This window comes from Perna viridis, chromosome 13 (assembly GCF_037379345.1).
Source record: "Perna viridis isolate PV_CMFRI_1.1 ecotype Kerala chromosome 13, ASM3737934v1, whole genome shotgun sequence".
In the NCBI taxonomy this organism is placed as follows: domain Eukaryota; kingdom Metazoa; phylum Mollusca; class Bivalvia; order Mytilida; family Mytilidae; genus Perna; species Perna viridis.
In genome coordinates, this window is record NC_142457.1 from 21,978,394 (window position 1) to 21,998,665 (window position 20,272).

Consider the following 20,272-nt stretch of genomic DNA (forward strand, 5'->3'; position numbering starts at 1 on the left):
TAGGTACATTATTTTAGCCACGAATTAATTAAAAGTTTGATCCATGGCGGATTCAGAGATTTATTCCTAGAAGGGGTTTCCACATGAGAAGAAGGGGGATTCGAGGCCAATATTTGATCATTTTGTCCTTAACAAAACCCAGGATCTCCTCCTCCCTCCACTGGATCCGTCACTGATCATTACTCTTCCGCAAGGCTGTGAAATTGTCGCTTTTGTAAATTTGCAGGATCGAGGACATCTATTACTGACTGCTCATGGCAATATGTCATAACAAGCGCATCTTACAATGTCACAAATATTCCCAATAAACATACGAAAATCAAGTAAGGAAAAGAGATGAGAAGTGAAGACTAACTTGAAGTGTTAAAACACCGCTGATATCCTGATCCTCTGTCCAATGAGCATTCCATTATGTACTGAGCGCTTCGTGAACAAGATCTATGAAGTTGGCTGTTAACGTCTGATCAAGTGGAACTGTACAGTAGTCTTCGGGACCGACCATTTATCTTTTTAGGGGCAGATGCTTTGCGTTTTTAAGCAGTTATGATTCCAATTTTGGATAAAAAAAAAACATTGTGACCAAACACACAAATAAATAAACAAACAAAAAATAAAAACTTTAAGGTGAATGCTTTTTAAAATTGCACTCTTCTAAAACTTGATCCTTCCCGCAAGATGTTTAATGGACAGGTCTCTTTAAGATTTCTCAGAGGGAACTATGATTGCCGGATATCTCGACGGAAGAAGGATCTGGATTTATAGTGTTATGAATTGTCTTGTACAATATTTTGGTGGAGTTGTTTATAATTTTGTTTAATAATCCAAGCAACAAGCATTTACGGATGCAGCCCCCCCTTTTAAAAAAAAACCAAAAAAAAACTATGGTAATCTGCTAAATATTCTATTGAATATGGCAATTTTTATCATATTCTTTAGTAAACCTGTCATAATCTGGTTTCCTTTATACTGATTTTGGCAATTATGTCCCATTCATGAAATCCTGGATCCGCCCCTGAGAAGATACTGTAAATCTAGTTTACATTCAAAGTCGATCTTGGCGAAAAGTGAACATGTCTAGACAATATCGCCCAATGGAAAGAAAATAGGAGTATTGTTGGTACAGATGAGCAGCCAGAGCAATTACTGGAAACTATAACTGCAACTAACAAATATTCTACCCTAAAGTGCATGTAATTTTTACCGTGTTATTGACAATGCGTACATTCTCCGCTACTAGCAAACGTTCGTTCTGCAATGCGCATGATCAAAAGATATTTGCAAGCTACATTGGGAGACAAGAGACTGTCAAACATTGCAATAATTAATGCATATTCATAGAGACATATCTGTGTGCATATCAGATGTTATTCACAATTTTGCCACCAAAAAAAAAAAAAACAAAAAACAAAAAAATAATAATAAAAAATAAAAGATTTTTCTTTTCTTTGATAATTCATTACATTGTGAATGATTCTTTCCCATGCTTTCTTTAGTGGTTTAATTTCGTGAAAATCGATACACTCAATGTATACTAACATGAAATGTCTAAAGACAACAATAACAAAACTGACGACAGCATGATACCATTATTCAACCGCAGACAACAATGACGAAACTAACCACAGCATGATACCATTATTCAACCGCAGACAACAATGACGAAACTAACCACAGCATGATACCATTATTCCACTGCCGACAGCAATGATGAAACTAAGACAGCATGATACCATTAATCCACTACAGACGACAATGATGAACTGACGACAAGATGATACCATAATTCAACCGCAGACGACAATGACGACACTGATGAGAGCGTAGTACCATTATTCCACCACAGACAACAATAACGAAACTGACTGTAGCATGATACCATTATTTCACTGGCTGTACTTGTGTAATTGATACAAAAGCTGGTGTCCGCGATTGTTTAATGGTGAATTAATAGGATGTTACACCATAAAAAACCAATCAATTAATAAAACAACAAATAAAGCCTTTAGATAAGAAACCAGTACAGTAAATACAAAATCCGAAAATGACAGAGTACATCGAAAAGGAAATTGTCGTAGACGACAATGACGAAACTGAAGACATCATGATCCCATTAATCGACGACAGACGACAATGATGAATTGACGAAAGCACGATACAATTATACCATCGGAGACAACAATAATGAAACTAACGACAGCATGTTGCAATTATTTCACTACAGCCAACCATAACGAAACTAACTATAGCATGATATCATTATTCCACTACAGAAAACAACGACGAAACTGAAGACAGCACGATACCATTATTCCACTACAGACGACAAGGATGAACTGATGACAAGCATGATACCATTACTCCACCGCAGACGACATTGACGACACTGACCATAGCTTAAACCATTATTCACCACAGACAACAATGATGAAACTGACGACATCATACCATTATTCCCCCGCTGACGACAGCGTAATACCGTTATTCCACCTCAGACAACAGTGACGATACTGACTATAGCATATCATTATTTCACCGCAGACGACAATGACGATAGCATGATACCATTATTCCCCTGCAGACGACAAGACAATGACAACAGCATGATACCATTAGTCCATCCCAGGCAACAATGACGAAACTGACGACAGCATGATACCATTATTCCACTGCAGACGACAATGACGACAGCATGATACCATTAGTCCACCGCAGTCAACAATGAAGAAACTGACGATAGCATGATACCATTATTCCACCGCAGACAACAATGACAAAACTGACAAAAGCGAGATACAATTATTTCATCGCAGTCAGCAATGATGAAACTGACTGTAGCATGATACCATTATTCCACCACAGACGAAAATAAAGAAACTGACGACATCATGATACTATTATTCGACGGCAGACGACAATGACGAACTGACGACAGCGTGATACCATTATTCCACCACAGACGAAAATAAAGAAACTGACGACATCATGATACTATTATTCGACGGCAGACGACAATGACGAACTGACGACAGCGTGATACCATTATTCCACCACAGTTAATTATCTGTTTCAAACTTTTCCTGTTTAAAATGTTAATTAATACTAGTGAAATCGAACGGAACCCTCTTAAATAAGGCCTCCAGCATGGATGGCCTTAGTAGATACCTTCTGGAAGGCATGACCTCTTTAGCAGATACAATCAGGAAGACATGAAACATATCATCATCAGATGGTAGCGATAAATTGGACACATCTTGACAAAACATCAACAAGACCACACTTTAACAGCCCTTCCATGGACACTAGAGTTACAGCCAAGCAGAGATAACATGGCGTCATACCATTGTGTTTGAAATGCACAAAATTAACCCCATCATGGGAATATCTTCTGAAAATGGCCAGAGACAGGCCAGTACAAACAAAAAAGAGATTTTAGTAATATATGTTTTATTTTTTTTACACCAGCAATCTGAATACTATTACAAGACAATTTACACAAAAAATCTCAAATGTGCTTGGATTAGAAGTAAAATTCTGGATACTTGAAACAATTCAGGAACAATAACTCTTCTCTTCTAAAGTTGAATAAAATCAGACTAATTATGGAGGACTGCAATGGCTTGATAATGTTTCACAGTAATTTTGAATTGAAAGCATATTTAATTTACACACGATCAAAATTGACATACATGTATTATTAAGTTATTGCAATAGTAACTTTAGAACTTAAACTTCTATAGCATTAAAAAAATTACCAAAAAGTTAAGTGGTAAATGTTGTTAAAATAGTGTAATAAAGTATACAAAAAAGATCAAAGAAAAAAATAACGAAACAAAAAAAAAACAAAAAAAAAAAAAAAAACATAAGTTCCCACTATGAAAAAAAACTTGATGATTCAAACTCGTTTGTTCTCAGAAACAAAATTTAATTACTGATGACTGATCGACAGGATTGACATGGAAGCAAAATGGATTACAATGTACTTTAGAATTAATATTATTGGACTGGATCTGTATTGAAACTAAATAATTAAATAAGTTTTAAATCAGGTAAAATGCATGTCCATTGCCCACAAATATGAAAAAAACAATTTTACTCAAGGATACTTTCTTTATCTGAAAAGATTATACTTTGATCTCTACATCAATAGATTTGTTTAGAATAATTTTTTAAGAGAATGTAAGAAACAATAAATTTTTGACAGAATTAGCTGCCCTTGAAATGTTAATTTTGTGTGCATTTCATTAAGATTATAAATCACCTTACCAAAATGCTTTGCTTTTCAAGTGCACTGTGGTGTGGTGTTAAAATAAAAAAAAAAACAAGTAATATTGACATATATTTGTTTTGCCTCATAACAATTTTTCCAATTTAGCCAATTACCAATAATGTTTTTAAATTTGGAATTATCTACAACTGAATGAATAATTACAAATGAACACTATATGTACATGTATTTTATACATGTTATTAACTTCACTCTTCAACATGCTGAAGTGCAAGTTCAAACAAATAATCAAGACACAATGTATAATACATGAAAAACCTTTCATAGCTTAGTTCTACATAAATAAAAGTTCTCACTAGAGAAAAAAATTCCATCTTAAAAAAAAAGAATCCAAATAGTCTGCCTTTCATGCGATAATCCATATTGGCAGAGCACATCATTAAAGACTCCGTGAATCGGCAAAGCCTCTTGAACGAGTCCATGTTGACAGCATCCTAAAGATGAATATATATTCCACATAATGTATTGGAATGTGTCACTTCTTTGATGGACATTAAATATTAGGTTTGTCATTAATATCCATATTGATCATGACATATGTTGGATTCGCCCATTATCGGAAAATCCAAATTCACGAAATGTTTAAAACCAACTTCACCATGCCTTGGCCATCTACATGTAGATACACGAATATTGTCCTTAGTGTTTCAGAAGATAAATTTTAAATCATTCTACCATTCAATGTACATGTACATGTAATTCCATATGGTTAGGCCTCATTAGTTCTAAAATAAAAACTGGGTTTATTCATCTCAGGGAAAATCCTAACTGACCTTTTTAACAAGTCACTTGATATTTCCTATTCAATTGTCAGACTTTGGTTTGGTGGAATTGAACTGTGAATAATTGATGTAAACATACTTACAGTGGGTATCCAGGGGGTTCATGGGGTGATGGAAAATTTGTGTTACATATATCTTCATTAAAAATATCCAATGAGCAAATAATGACCTGAGTGCCCTTTGGGGACCCCCCTTTTTTAAATTTCTCAATCCAACTCTGTAAGTACATACACACGGAAATGAAACATATATATATATATATATATACAAAAAAAATAAACAAATATTGTAAATGAATAAATGTGCATTCTACTCATGCCATGTACATTTATATATTGATAAAAATTACATTTAAACATAGATGATGTACTGTACACACGGTAAGTATTGAAGAAATCTCCATGCATTTACAATTAGTGAAAATACATGTGATTTCCAGTTTATTTACTTTAAGTCAAAAATATTTCAAATTTCAAGAAAAAAAAAATGAATATACGTGTAACTTCAGAAGAATTTATAAATGTACAGTACATGAAGAAATGTATTTATTTTTTTTTAAATGAAATTTGAGGTGAATATACATGTACAAGGATATCACAAGTTGTCAAAGTTGAAGGTGAAATGTCTTGTATAACAATTCAAATCCTGTATAAAAATAAAAATAAAGTATAATACATGTTTTTACATACTACTTCTTTTACAGTTTCATTTTAATATTTGAAAGTATTGTTTTTTAAGAGTCATTAAAAGGATGCATACATGTACATGCATTCATAATATTTATAACTACAATAAGTTATATTTGTTTACAGTGCCTAACATGTTCATTGTTTTAAAGAGTCTTTTAAAAGAATATACATGTATATACATATATGATATTCATGACAAATAACAAATAAATATTTTTTAAATCATTTGAGTAGGACTAAATCAAAGATAGAAACATGAAAATGATAAATACAACTATATACATGTACAAAAACAATGAAGTGAACAGATTTTCACTGATGACACATCTAGATACATGTACAGGTATTTGAAAAAAAACAACTTGATGAAGACCAAGACTTATTAATAAAGAAATATAAAATAATTTCCAAAAAATCAATTATTTTACTAAATAAACTGTTCAGGGTTTGACATTAAAGGTTGCCCGATTGCCCGGGGCAAGTAAAAACGACATCAAAGTTGCCCGACTGGGCAAGTGAAAAAAATATGTGCCCAAATTACATTATTTCTGATCATCGCAGCTCTAAAACATCGAAAATTACTTCTGTATAGTTCGCCATTCTTCCCGACCTTGCTGACCTAGATTATCATTGGATAGTTTTCTGATTTTCCCTTTGCCAAAAATATATTGTATGATATTAATGTCGACCAATCAGATGCGTCCAATTGTACATCTATTTTTGTTATCCAATTGAACATCGCGATTTATTTATGGAATTTCTTACTTTGGAAAACTGTAAGAAATCTGTATCGAAAACTTCGAAAATATGAGAGAAAAAGAGAAATAAAATTCTATAGAAGATAGTTATTGTTGTCCATTTGTTAAACTAAAGATGTGAAATAAAAACTCCTCACATGAATACTTGTAATTTCTTTGCTTCTTGTTTTACCCCTTATTCCCGCAAAAAATATGACGGCTTTTCGATTTATTTGGCTTGCAATTAATCAGTTCTCCCCAAGTGTCGAGGGAGTAAGCATGGCCAAGCAGGGGACACTTGACTGTTTTGGGGTAACTGGGGTCCCCGAAATTCCACAGAAAAATACAAAAGCTGACTATGAATTAAAACGAAAACGTGGGTTTAATGATGGATGGCTGAAATTTATGTTAAACCACTGTCATCTGCATTATAGTTGAACAGTTTCTTGCCATCCACGTCTTATTAAACAAGGGTTTCTGGTTTAAACACTATATAGTGACACAAAATTCTGGGCAAGTGAATCACATATGTCACTTGCCCGACTGGACAAGTGAATATAAAAGTTAATGTCAAACCCTGAAACTAATTTAGTATCATTTCTTTTAAAGATTTTTTATTATGTTAATTACAAAATGTATTACATTTATGTAAATAAAAAAGTAAAAATGTATTAAAGATAATTAAGTCAGTAAATTAAAACATGTTTCTTAGAAAAAAATTCTGATATTGTTATGAAGATTTCTGATAAATTAAATCATTATAGATTAAACATATTTTATTTATCTTTAGATCTGAATTTGTTTAATAAATTAATATTGTTTTAGTCCATCAAGAGAAGAAAAAAACACTAAATCATAATAAATGCACCATTCAACAAAATATACATGTACATGTTATAATCTTATTAGTCATAAAAATACAAACTGGCATTGTTCCTCACATGAATCATACATTAGATTTGAACCAATTATAAAATACAGGTATAGGTGTTAACATAATTACAGTGGTGGGTTCAGGGTGTAGTCCCCCTTTGAATAATTTTTAATTTTTGCAATCTATGGACCTTAATGAGCAAATAATAACCTGGCACCCCTCCCCTTTTTCATAATTTCTCCATACACCCCTGTTAGTGCTAAATATATAAAATCAAATACACATACATGTACATATATATTTACACAACAACTGACTTAAAAATCAACATTTTATACATGTAGCTGTACATGTACCTAATGTGAATCTATAAATTGAAGATATTTCTATTTATCATTGCATTTGCAAGTACATGTAATCACTGTTGTGGTTAATTTAATGTCCTTAGTAGTATCTTTCAATAATATACATGTAATTAATATTTCAAGAAAAAAACACAATAAAATTTATGAAATAAATAAAACTTTTAACAAAAATATGTTGATTTTAGTTGAAGCAATGAAGACTTATAAGGATATCACATGTTGCCAAAAAAATTCTATGATATTAATTCAAATCATGACTAAAAAAATGCTACATGTACATTACATGACTGTACTTTTTTAATTATTGTTTTAAAGAAATTTATTTTTAAAGGCCTACATGTAAATACTGGGTATGAATAAATCACTAATACATGTACATGTACTTATCTTTTACCACATTCATATCTTGATGTGGTACATGTATGGTGTTAGATATTTACACAAAGTAATACTAGTATTAAAATTTTTGATTTTAATTATTTTCAGTTTTCAAATGAGAAAATTTCATTTATTTAGAAACATGAAAATGCAAATATATACAACAAAAGGCAAACATTATTTTCAATGATGACACATCTACATGTAGATACATGTACATGTATTTGACAATCTTGATGAAGGCCAACTCTGATTGATAAAAAATGTAAATTAAATTTATTTTACACTGTACTCAATATGAATTTTCTGTACTATTTGAAACTTTTAATAAGTTAATAATTATCATATTTTTGTAAATCTTATGCCAAAAATTAAATCATGTATCTTTTCTTTTTATCAAGTTAATTATCATATGAACAAATTTATGTTTATTTATGTCTGACAATTAAGAAAAAGGTGGAAATGTCTGATATTATTAAAATTACTTTAGAAAAACAAACCCTACATGTAAACAAATATTTAATAATTTATTTTTTATGAGAATTTTGCACTGAAGGTATTGTTTATCTGCCATCCATATTATCTCACAATTGCAGAGCTGAAATACCATGATTTCCCGTCATATTTCTGCTATTTACATTTAATGAAAGAAAAACCGAAGTTCCGAATGAAAATGTTACAACTGGTACCTAATATGAAACTCACCACATATAGTATTCAATTGGCAGGGAACCAGAAATATGGCGGGAAATCATGGTATTTCAGCTCTTCAATTGTGAGATTATAGGGAACATTTCAAAACATCCATAGAAAAAAGATGGCGGATAGACAATACGCTGAGTGCAAAATTCTCATAAAAAATAAATATGGAAATATTTCGATCTCGGAGGTAAGAACGAGAAATAATTGTATGAAAGTTGTAGTACAGAACGACATGAATTAAATGCCAACTTTTTTAAAGGAACTTATGAGTAATTTAAAAGATAATTAAAAAACTGCAAACAGACTGAGGTGAATTCGAGTATACATGTAAAACAATAAAACATGTTTTCTTACCTTGAAGTTGAAATTGAATTAATCTCAATAATTTGTTTATTTCAGTGATGGTTCTCCATCAAAAGTCAATATACAGTAAATATCCTGACCACCTTCTTCACATCAACAACAGTGAGGAGATGGTTCACTTTATCATAATGTACACACCGAGGGCGATACAACTTATCACCTCTACTGACTACAACTTCATGTTTATCTCCATCCCTTGAAATTAGTAATAAATTATCTTTCTCACTATCACACACAAAAATATTCTGGTGTTCATCCATTGATAATCCAAAAGGCCATGACATTGTATTGTGATCCTCGAATGTGAAGATAACTCTGAGGTCAGAATCTAAGACAGTAACTGTGTAAGGACAGGTATAACATATTCTGTTGTCATCTGTGTCTAAAAATGAACCATCATGAACAGTCCGGTCATCATGGAGTTTGTCTATTTTTTTTGTATCTATATTAATTTTTCGGATTCCTACCTTAGGTACACAGAAGTATAAATGTCCATCACTATGTGTAATTCCTCTGACTTTACTCTTTATCTGAAGTGTTTTAATGATTTTACTCCTGTCTACATCTATGATGGAGATTGTTTTATGGAGAGGATTAGAAACAGCAACATGGTTCTCATTGATGACTGTTACATCGTATACTGATCCTCCATTAAATCTGACTGATGATTTGTGTTGACCATTACTGTGTAGTATGTTTACTACATTATTGTTCCAATCAGTCAACACCAGGAGTCCATTAGGCAGCCTACAACAACCATCACACCAACCTTGATCTACTGTAAACTGTTGTTTAAGTGTCAGTTGTCTGGGGAATCTTGTCTTCACCTCTGCCTGACCCATGTTTGGTTTGTTTATGTCTATGGAAGTTGTATTTTTTTCTTTTGATACTTTAATGTCACACAGAGTTTTTATTCCAAAAATAGTGTCGTCTGCTGTGATGTTTTCATTCATTTCTATGTCTGTATTATCCATGGCTCCTTTTTCAGATAATTTATGTAAGATTTCTTCTGATTCTTGGACTTCTCTCTCCATTTGTTTTGTTGCAATGAATGTTTCGAAATTTGATACATGGTTCTTAATGAGTTCTTCCTGTTCCAATAATTCACCAAATTTTCTTTTATTTGATTCCAGGATTTTTGTGGTGGCTTTGATTTCATTTATATTTTCATTTACAACTGACTCTAACTCTGATAGTGTTTTGTTTTCTAGTTTCTTAATTTGATCAATAAGATTTTGTGTTTTTTCTTTTACCTCAGTTGATAGTTTTTCCTTCTTTTTCTGTAGTTTTTTCACATTTTCTTCCCTGTCAATGATTGCATTCAAGACAGCTTCATGATTTGTTTTTATATTGGTCCATAAATCCTCGAAAACTGCAGATGATTTTACTTCACGGATGACATCTTCTATATCTAAAGTGTCTTTACACTTTTTATGGGACTCCAGTCGACATTTTTGACAAATAACAGAGTCATGAGACCTACAGTAATATTGATATCTTTGCCTGTGTTCTTCACAGTCAAGTTGAATTTTTTTGTCGATGAATGATGCCATTTTTCTGCAATATAAAGACAAAACTATGAATTTTAATTTTAGTCCAGGAGACAATTCTCTTAAAATCAATTATATATAGCTTAGTATAATCACTTTTTGGGATTTGGCATTGGTTCTATTTTTTTGTTTTGACGGTGGTGGTCAAAGCAAAAAAATTTCTCCAGGGTCGAATCCAAAAATGGATAAGGCTTGTTACAAAATGTATTTTTATTGACTTTTGAATGAGTTTACACATTTCATACAGGTTAAAATCAGTTACATACAGCTGTGCTGCGAAACGTAGCTTGAACTATTATTTTGTGATTTGGCACTGAGGATATTTTTTTCTTTTGACATTGGTGGATTCAGCTTATTACCATTTTTTTTTATTGACTTTAGAATAAGTTTATATAAACCTTTCAACTTTCAACTACCCTGGACTTTTTATGAGCAACTCGGTCTGTGTTTCTAGAAAAGCAGAGGACACTTAACCTACTTTGTATGTATTATTTTAGTGACATGTACTTCATGTTCTTTTTTATGTCTGTTTTCTATGTTTTATCTTTCTCACTGGATTACTTTCTTTTGATTTCTGCTAGAACCTTGGTTTCCTTGATTACTATTCATACAGTGGGTTAACCCTCATGGAGCGCAGTGGTCAAAATACTAAGCCTCTTGACCTAACTTAGCAGATACGCTCATCAGTCGTTTGAATTGTAGCGACAAATAGCAATATTTGACTCTTTTTTGCTATTTGTCACTTATATTCAAACGACTGTGCGTACATGTATATTAAGCCCTTGTTTTCCGTTAAAAAAATCCAAAGTTGTAATTTCAAAGGTTAAACCTACTCCAGCAATGCTGGAGTTGGCAAGCTATTTTCTGACTTGGTGCCATCCTGAGAGTTGGGGTATGGGGGAACGGAATTCCAACTTCTAACGTTGTAGGAGTAAGGTTAAACCTCTCTGGAATCTCGAATTTAAGTACTTGCATGTGTCATCCCTTTCGGGATCGGTGGTGGTCAAAACAAAAATATATCTCCTGCACCGAATCACAACAGGAATTACTGTCATGTCTTAACTTGGCACAACCGTATATATCGTTTGAAAATCAACACAGTTATTGAGGGACAATATGTTTGTATGACTTACAGACATGCAACACCGTCAGGGATTTAAATTACCGGTGGTCCTACACCTTTCAGACAGACGCGGAGTTTCTGTTTCAATGATGACGTAAGTCTGCGGGTCTCACTAATTGGCGACAAGAGGTGACAAAAAGCGACAAGAAACAACAAGTGGAATAGCGCAAAGAAATTTTTGTTTTTATTTAAACAGAGACATACAATTGTTTATTTATGTGTTTGATTTAAAGCAAAAAAAAAAAAAATAAATAAATAAATAAATAAATAAATAAATAAAAGAATAAAAAAAATAGGAAAATATTGTCTTTAAAAACCAGGAAAAGAATATTTTTCAGGTAAAAATGTGAAGATAAAAAAGGTTGTTAGAAATATTTCCAAAATGATAGTAGTATAAGGAGGATTTTTTTCATTAAAGAAAAATAATAAAAAAGAAAGAGATAAATCAATAAAGTAACAGGAAAACTGACTTCAAAATATGTTATAAAGATTCAATTGTCTCATTTTTTAGAATAAAACATATTGCTCAACTTGGTATTATTTTTGCAGTTTTCATATCTCTCTAGAGAATAACCCATTTTATCATATATTTTGAACTAGTTTCTTTTATAACAATGCATTTTGCTATGTTTTTCTTCGGTTAAAGAAAAAAATAACCTTTTCTTTTAATCATACCATTGAATATTGTTTCCAAATAATTTCCTGTTTGTTATTTCACATAAAACATGTTTCCATACTTTTATCAATTTGAAAATACATCAAATCAAATCTAACATATAAAGATATAGTTTCTTTATGAATTGTAGTATCTAATTTATTCAAACTGTTCATTGGTCAAATTGAGAAAAGATTTTTTTTATTTTAAATTTGTATCAGTTGACTTCCGTTTTTTTCTAAATTTTCCTAAAAATAATTAACTCATTTTTTTCAATAATTATCTCATTTTTGTCCTATGTTACTTTATTTGGCCTTTAAATGAAAAAAAAACGTCGCTTTAATTTCTCGAATTCTTGACCTTTCTTGTCCCCACTTGACACCTCTTGTCACTAATTAACTATAAATTTCTATAGGAAACATTTTGTTATAGTTTGCTAAACAATGTGACATTGAGTCACGGTAAGATAGCTACTTGTTGCAGTTTGTGTTCAAGCTTCCTGGTTCAATCATAATACAGAGTATCAGAAGTACTTGTAAAGTCCGAAACAAACTCAATATAACATCAAACGAAACGAAGAACGAAATCGAAAGAAATGAAATATAACAGAACTAATCAAAGCAGATCCATTAATTTAATATAGAAATTGAAACATGTCCCAATAATCATTATAATTGATAGGATTTTAGGCTATGCCAATGATGGACGGAGCACTTGTGTAATCGTCTACTTCCGTCAGAATATTTTAGCCAGTCATAGTTCTGGTCTTACATTCTACATACATGTATATAGGTCGCTGACTCTTCGTTAAAACAATTAATTGTGTTTTGGGTTGGAAGGAAAAACTATTTGAAAATAATATACGTTGTGAAGTGGCTCAGTTAAACGTACATAAGAATAATGAATAAGTTAACAATAGCCACATTTAAAGGTAAAAAGGGAACTACATACGAATATATTCAAGTTACCTATTCATTTTTAAACGCATAATAAACCATTTGATGTTTAACTAGAAATGAAAACCCAGCGAGATTGTAAATAGTCTTCAATCATAGAAAAAAGAATAATAAAAGGAATGCCGAGTACTAATTGGGAAAACTGTCTTATGCAGGCCTTGAGGCAGTGGTTCCAGTCAAAAAACATTATAAAGAAAGGAATGCTATGCTTTTATTTGTCGCTCATCGTTTGACCATTTTGTTACAAAAAGGTACCATAACCCCCAAAACCATCCTGACGTATCATTCACTGTATCATAAATATATTTTTATTACGGTTACCGCCTCATGACAACGGAAGCTACGAGATGGCAAATAAAAATGAAACTTTGCATAGACGATGGCATATGAATTTCGATAATGCACTTCTTGGAAATTGTGCCATATTTTGGTCTAATATTATTGCTTTTTGCAATATTAATCATTCTGTTTTGCTATTTTGGCCATGATTGGTGAAATTATATCACAGGGGCTTGCTCACACTATGAAATATGCAGCCCGACTCTATATATTAAGAAGTATTTGGTGGTGATTTATTAGGTTGTTTGCAGGGCAGTAATAAGTTATAAATATATTTGATTTTATTCGGGGTGGGGGGTGGTTGAGTTGAAGCGAGTTACCCCAAAATCTGGGATTCCCGTTTTCTTGTTATATACTATTCGGACTGCATATTTGGGAGTAGGACCAATCCCCTGTGATAGTATTATAATACTTTATCGTTTATGTTAATGTACGTGTCTCTGTACTAGGTGCCCAGAAACTAAGCGCTTTCACATGACACATAGGTGTCTATGAAACAACTTGTAGCACTTGAGCTATGAACTTTATCAACTGAGAAATGAAGATAGTTGAGTGTAACACGTTTCTAAGGATATGATTTATTTCAATGATTTGTGGCTTAAGGAGGTAGAGCTGGGGTAGGGGACGCCTCTTGAAATCAGTGATATGGTTACATCATATTCGATTTCACCAAAGCATATAACGCTTTCATTTGAAACATAATGAAATCAGTCCAAGTTACTTGATGCTTACATGATATTGATGTCAAATGCTGAATACAAACGTTATAATGATTTGTAAGAGTTATGTCCTTTACCCTATGTCTACCTCCTTAAATTTGAATTATTTAACAGACAGTTTTGACCTGGAGGTCGATAAACTGAATTTCGACCTGAAAATTTAAAATTGGGAATGGTCAACTAGTAGTTTGTAGTTCAATTATGGGCTATATCGGAGTGTTCCATGTAAACATATATCGAACCCGAACATTACGCAAACTGGCACGCTACTATGATGCATTATAATGTATTTTGGTGTGTGTGTTTTTAAATGTCCCTCATAATCAGAATGGTGAATTTAAGAAAAATAAAACGATGAGTTTAATATTAACCATTTATAATAATAAGCTTATAATAAGCTTATGTTAAGATACGTTTGAATTCGATTCCCGTACTTTCCTTTTATTCCATATTTTTGGAATACGACGAATATTTGAGGCGCTAAAACGATTGATATAAATTGATTCAGTACATGAGTACTTTGATTCTACAGCATGAATCACCTCTACCATTGGCAGTGTCTGAATTCTACGTGGATTGGTACTTGAATATACATGTATTAATACTTGTTATATATGGATTTGTGTACATTGTATTGAGGCAGACCTCATTCTGTTTCGATATTTCAAAAAAAAAAAAAAACAAACAAACAAAACAAACAAAACAAACAAAAAAACAAACAAAAAAAAAAACAGACTAGTCTTAGTCTTAAAGTTTGACCCTTGACATATTTATCAACCATTATGAAATAATAAAGCACGGAAAATACAAGAAGATGGTACAATGAACTGAAGTAAAAGCTGAATGGAAAAGTAAATCTTACTCTTTACTGGTCAGTATTCCCAATTAGCACGAAGTTAACTTATTTGAACGTCAGAGAGGAAAACGCCCTGTTGGTTTAGTACGGAATGTTATCTTTTTACTTCCTGGTATAACCACAGATTACACACGATTAGTTATGGAAGCTCATAGGGTACACCCGAGTTGTTTTTTTTCAAAATAAGTCAGAATAATTGGTTAAAACTTGTCTTGTCGACATTTCAAAGGTCAGAATGTTGTTTTATAAACAAACATGTCGACTTTTATCATCATATATTTCTCGACTTTTTTCCCCTAGTTCGAATGATCGAAGTGTGTGCATTATACATGTATCATGGCGGCTTGTTTTTGTCAACTTTGTAAACCACATGTCCACATATTTTATTTCAATACACAATTACACATGCGCAATCACGAATGTCGAACGCCTGTCAGATTGTTATTTACATCGGCTAGTTCTACATCCCATCAACAAATAATTTGCCGAAAGATAATTTATTTGAACAAAATACATCTTACCAAGCCAATATAATATTATTTCCACAGAAAACACAATGTTAATGCTACAGACGTATGCTGTTCTCCCACAGGCGTATTTTAACCTGACAGGCGTATGCAGTCGTATTTAAGTAGAACCGGGAATATCTGCCAATCAAAATCGAGCTACATAAAGGACTTCGTCGACAATAAAATGACCTCTTTTTTTTTTAATTTTATACTTCACTTGAGAAATAATTTCTTAAAATCACGTTTTTTAATTAAATCATTCAAATACTCTTTTCAAACTATTTAAATTCAGTTTCATTTTAAATTTACGATTTTCGTCGTATCTTGAAACTGCCCGTATGTAAATACGATCAACAGCGGAATGCTTGAAATCGAAGTGCAACGAGAAAACAATGATATCTTGGTAGGTATCCGTCGAAGAAGAAGCGAAGTTATATACTAAGAAGAGAAATATACAATATTACCATGATGCTTGAAGCGGAGTTTTGACGGAGGTGTCAACAAATTAAAACCACACACGGTTACTGTACTGTGATTGTCTGTGTACAGAGTCACAGGTTAATTTATAGCACGCCCGAACTTCGTCAAGTTCATGAAGTTTTTCACAAAATCAAATTCAAATTCTAATATTCGGTAGGCATTGCCTAAACCAGCGAGCATCATGAGCTTTACCATATATGTACCGTCTGTGCGAGATTCGTAAAAAATATTAAAGGACATTACAATGATGGGGGGGGGGGGGGGTCGACCCGGATGAATTTTTTTTCTGCAAGTTCAGTATTTTTCTTAACATTTAAGCAGCGAGCAAAATCAATATTTCTATTTAAAAAAAACTGCCTTGTGAATATATGGGGAATTTTTTTCAATAAATGAATAACTTGAACATTCCCCCCCCCAAAAAAAAAAATCAAACCCCATAACCCCCTTTCCTCTCACTCTCAAAATGGTCAATAACTGTACAGCACTTTGCAATACTTTACATTTTTTATCCCTTAAGGGCATCTCTAGCAACATCAATTTTAGTTTCAATCTGTACAGATGCCGGAAATATTACAGTTCTCCACCGATAGTGGGAATATTTTACATTTGACATAAACAAAGTTCAGATGACAGCTGCAAATTCCAAACAGAAAATTATTGCCTTTCCTATCTTGGAAAAGCTATGCTGCGATTTTGATAATATAATCGGAATTATAGTTTTTCCGAGGCGGTTAGGTTCTTGACAACAACAACAGTGGAAATACACATACGTACATCCATGTGTTTCCAGAAGTTTTTATAAACATACCATTCACTTCTTTAAATAATTAAAACAAATTAAAAAAAAACTTGAAAACTATCAGAAAAGATGAATTTATTTCTACTGAAACATAATCTTAACCCATTTGTTTGATTGAAGGATATGACATATTTTCGGCGTAAGGACAGTCACCTTTTATTACTTCTGGGACATGACTTTTTTTGTTAGTGTATTGGGGAACCTTTAGGTTACAGACCACCAATTCAACCAATGAGCATTTGGAACGTACGCAAAAATAGTCCTACGCAGAAATTACCCCTGTTCCTCAAAGTGCTGTGAAAAAAGTTCTCATCTCATTTAAAAAATTTAAACAGTTTCTGAAAGGAAAAACATTTCTGTACATTTTATAGGTGCACTTTGCTTCTTGTAATGTGAAGCCTAATCTCCATAATGATTTCTAAATATACACCTATCTTGTGAAAACACTGGGATTTCCCATGCTATTTATAGACACTTCACTTCCAGTGACCAGTACTGCACTGCAAGTCTGCTAACCCCACATGCCATTCTGAGGATTGTGAGCTGACATATGTAGAATCATGCTGATATATAGTCCTCTGCAGGTTAAAGTTAAGGTAAAGTCCAGAGAAGCCTTTGAATATTGTGAAATTAGCATAGAAGCCTATGGGAAGTGGAATTAGTGGTTTCTAGCCTTAAGCTTAGGCCATGGCAAAATGAAAAGTTTCTTGGAATAGCTTTAAACTACTTGAAGATCTTGTAAACTTTGCTATGAGAGGAATACACTACAAAAATCCTTCAAAATATGCATTTTCTTAAGTTATAGGTCCAAATTATGGAAAATTGGTCTTTTTGGCTGCATTTTATGTCCTATCTTGTGAAAAGTGTAGAAAATTTAGTAAAAATATCAAATATTTAACTTTGAGGGCTATATTTACCTAAATATGGTGGTAATCAGCACTTGAAATCAAGTTTTGTGTAAATTTGAGCAAAAATTCGATTAGAAATGAGGAAAAACTCACTTTCATTACTGCGGTTAAGGACATATAAGCATTTCCCTATGTCAACATGGAAAATCCATTTTTGAGTACTTTTTTTGCTTTAGGTGCCCTTTACTTGTCATGTTTTATTGTGAAAACACTGTATTTACAAATTTAAAGCCAAATATATCACCTTTTGTGAAAATTTAAAGATTTAGGGTTTTTGACATGTGATCAAGAAAAAGGGGGAGGCATATCAGACATGAATTTTTAAAAATAGACCAATTTTTTAGAAAATGACTACTTTTAAAGGCTATCTCTTTATTAATATTGTTAAAAAACAAGTTGTGATTGATTTTTTTTATTTGAAAAGTCATAAAAAGTTCTTTGCAAATATTTGATGCACTTAAGTATGGTAGAATATTGTCACTTTTTTGCTCGCGCAACTTGGTTACCTTATATTTAAAAATCAAATAAAAAAAAGTGTAATTGTACTAAAAAAGATAATCAATGGTGAGCTGCAGACTGTTATTGTCCAGTGTGCTAAATTAATTTGATTACTTAAATAATACTGGTCATTATCAAAACAGGTTAACTAATTATGGAAGTGGTAAGGTACACATGTGTGGTATATATTTCATGCATTCTAAAGAAAGATGTTGGCATTTTCCCATGTAAATTCTGGAGCGTGATGGGTATACAATACTGAATATTTCTTTAATTACCCTTAAGGTAAAGTGTGTAAATTTAAATAAAATGGTAGTAATTCAGGAATGCCTGTCTGTGCAGTAATATCCTCAATTATGTGATGCACACAACTGGTTTTGAGGTTGTGTAAACTAAAAGAGTATTACATCCTTATAACTTCAAAATACAATAAGTTAGCATTTAATAAGTTTGTGATGTCACTGTCATACACATGTAGAAAAAAAAGATGAAAAATAACTTTCTTTATGTAATCAGTCAATATATTAAACTTCAAATGATTTTTATAATACTACCTATGTACATGTACATTATCATTCATGTATCACTGGGCAATCAGGACTTAAACAAGGGTACATTGTATATCTGGTCTAATTTTTGATTTCAGATGAGTTGTTTACAGTTTTGTCAGAAGAATTGAAACCAGATTAATGTCCTTGTATAATGTGTATGCTACTCCATGTGTTTTAAGCTTAATACTGTGATCTAAAACACAAATGTAGATACATGTACTGTAGTATTGATTGAGAACCTTTGAAATTGTATTAGTTGAGACCCTTGAGCATAAATGTAGAATTTTTTTCAAACCATTATACATGCTATGTTTCTATTGCAATAAACTTTACAAATTATACTGTACAATTTGATATATGGAGTCTTGTTTAAACCATTTTAGAGGAAACATTCTAAATCCAGCTTTTCTATTATACTTTAATTGGAAAGTCCCTATTTTCCAAACATTTTCCGAGTGAAAAAAATTCCAAGTCCATATTTTCCAAACACTTTCTGAGTGAAAAAATGCCTAAATCCTCACTTTCCAAACTATTTCTGAAATTAAGTACAGATTTTCGAATAATACATTCGGAATTCCAAAATTAAAGCTCGGAATTCTGAGTAAAGTCGAAATCTCCTGCTACGGATTAACAAAGTAACAAAAGCAAATGAGCAACTCGGACTCCACTAAAAACTTGGAGCATGGACTTGGTGCACCGGTAGAGTAAGCATCCTCTGCTTTTCTCGAAACGTAAAAAAAAAAAAAATAATAAGAAGTCCGGAGTAGACAAAAGAGGAAATGAAAACTTTGACTTTTTTATCTGCATTGCAATACTTATTTTCACTGTAAAAATTTGTTTGGTTATCCAATTTATTTATTTTAAGCTAAAGAAGCGACATTTTTACTTAAAAGAGGTTAGAATAGCACATATCACATGAAGATACAAGAATATCTTCTAAGACGTTGCATTTGAAATGATGAAACTTAAGAAAATTTGTTTGTTAAGGACTTATTTGCACTATACAATTAAATTTCTTGACACAAACTACATTGTCTTACTCAGTGAACCTTAACCTACACAAGAATAAGAAATTTTTGGTTAATATGGTGAAAATCCTATTTTTTCAAATGTAGGGTTTTCCAAAAACTTGCCATAATCATTAAGGAAAAGGG

At 32.1% G+C, this 20,272-nt stretch overlaps 1 protein-coding gene across 3 annotated transcripts; it reads right to left on the reverse strand.

Annotated features, from left to right (window-relative positions):
* Positions 1–3,427: 3,427 nt before the first annotated feature.
* LOC148599999 (uncharacterized) lies at positions 3,428–15,509 on the reverse strand. Of its 3 annotated transcripts, none has more exons than XM_088556995.1 (2): positions 15,380–15,509; positions 3,428–10,732 (listed from the first exon to the last, which is right to left on the reverse strand). In XM_088556995.1, exon 2 carries the CDS (start codon positions 10,726–10,728, stop codon positions 9,232–9,234), a length of 1,497 nt encoding a protein of 498 aa, XP_088413121.1. In that variant the 5' UTR covers positions 10,729–10,732; positions 15,380–15,509; the 3' UTR covers positions 3,428–9,231. The 3 variants fall into 3 exon arrangements, with proteins under 3 accessions (XP_088413121.1, XP_088413122.1, XP_088413123.1); XM_088556996.1 differs by lacking the exon at positions 15,380–15,509 and adding an exon at positions 11,859–11,962; XM_088556997.1 differs by lacking the exon at positions 15,380–15,509 and adding an exon at positions 11,891–11,950.
* Positions 15,510–20,272: the final 4,763 nt, after the last annotated feature.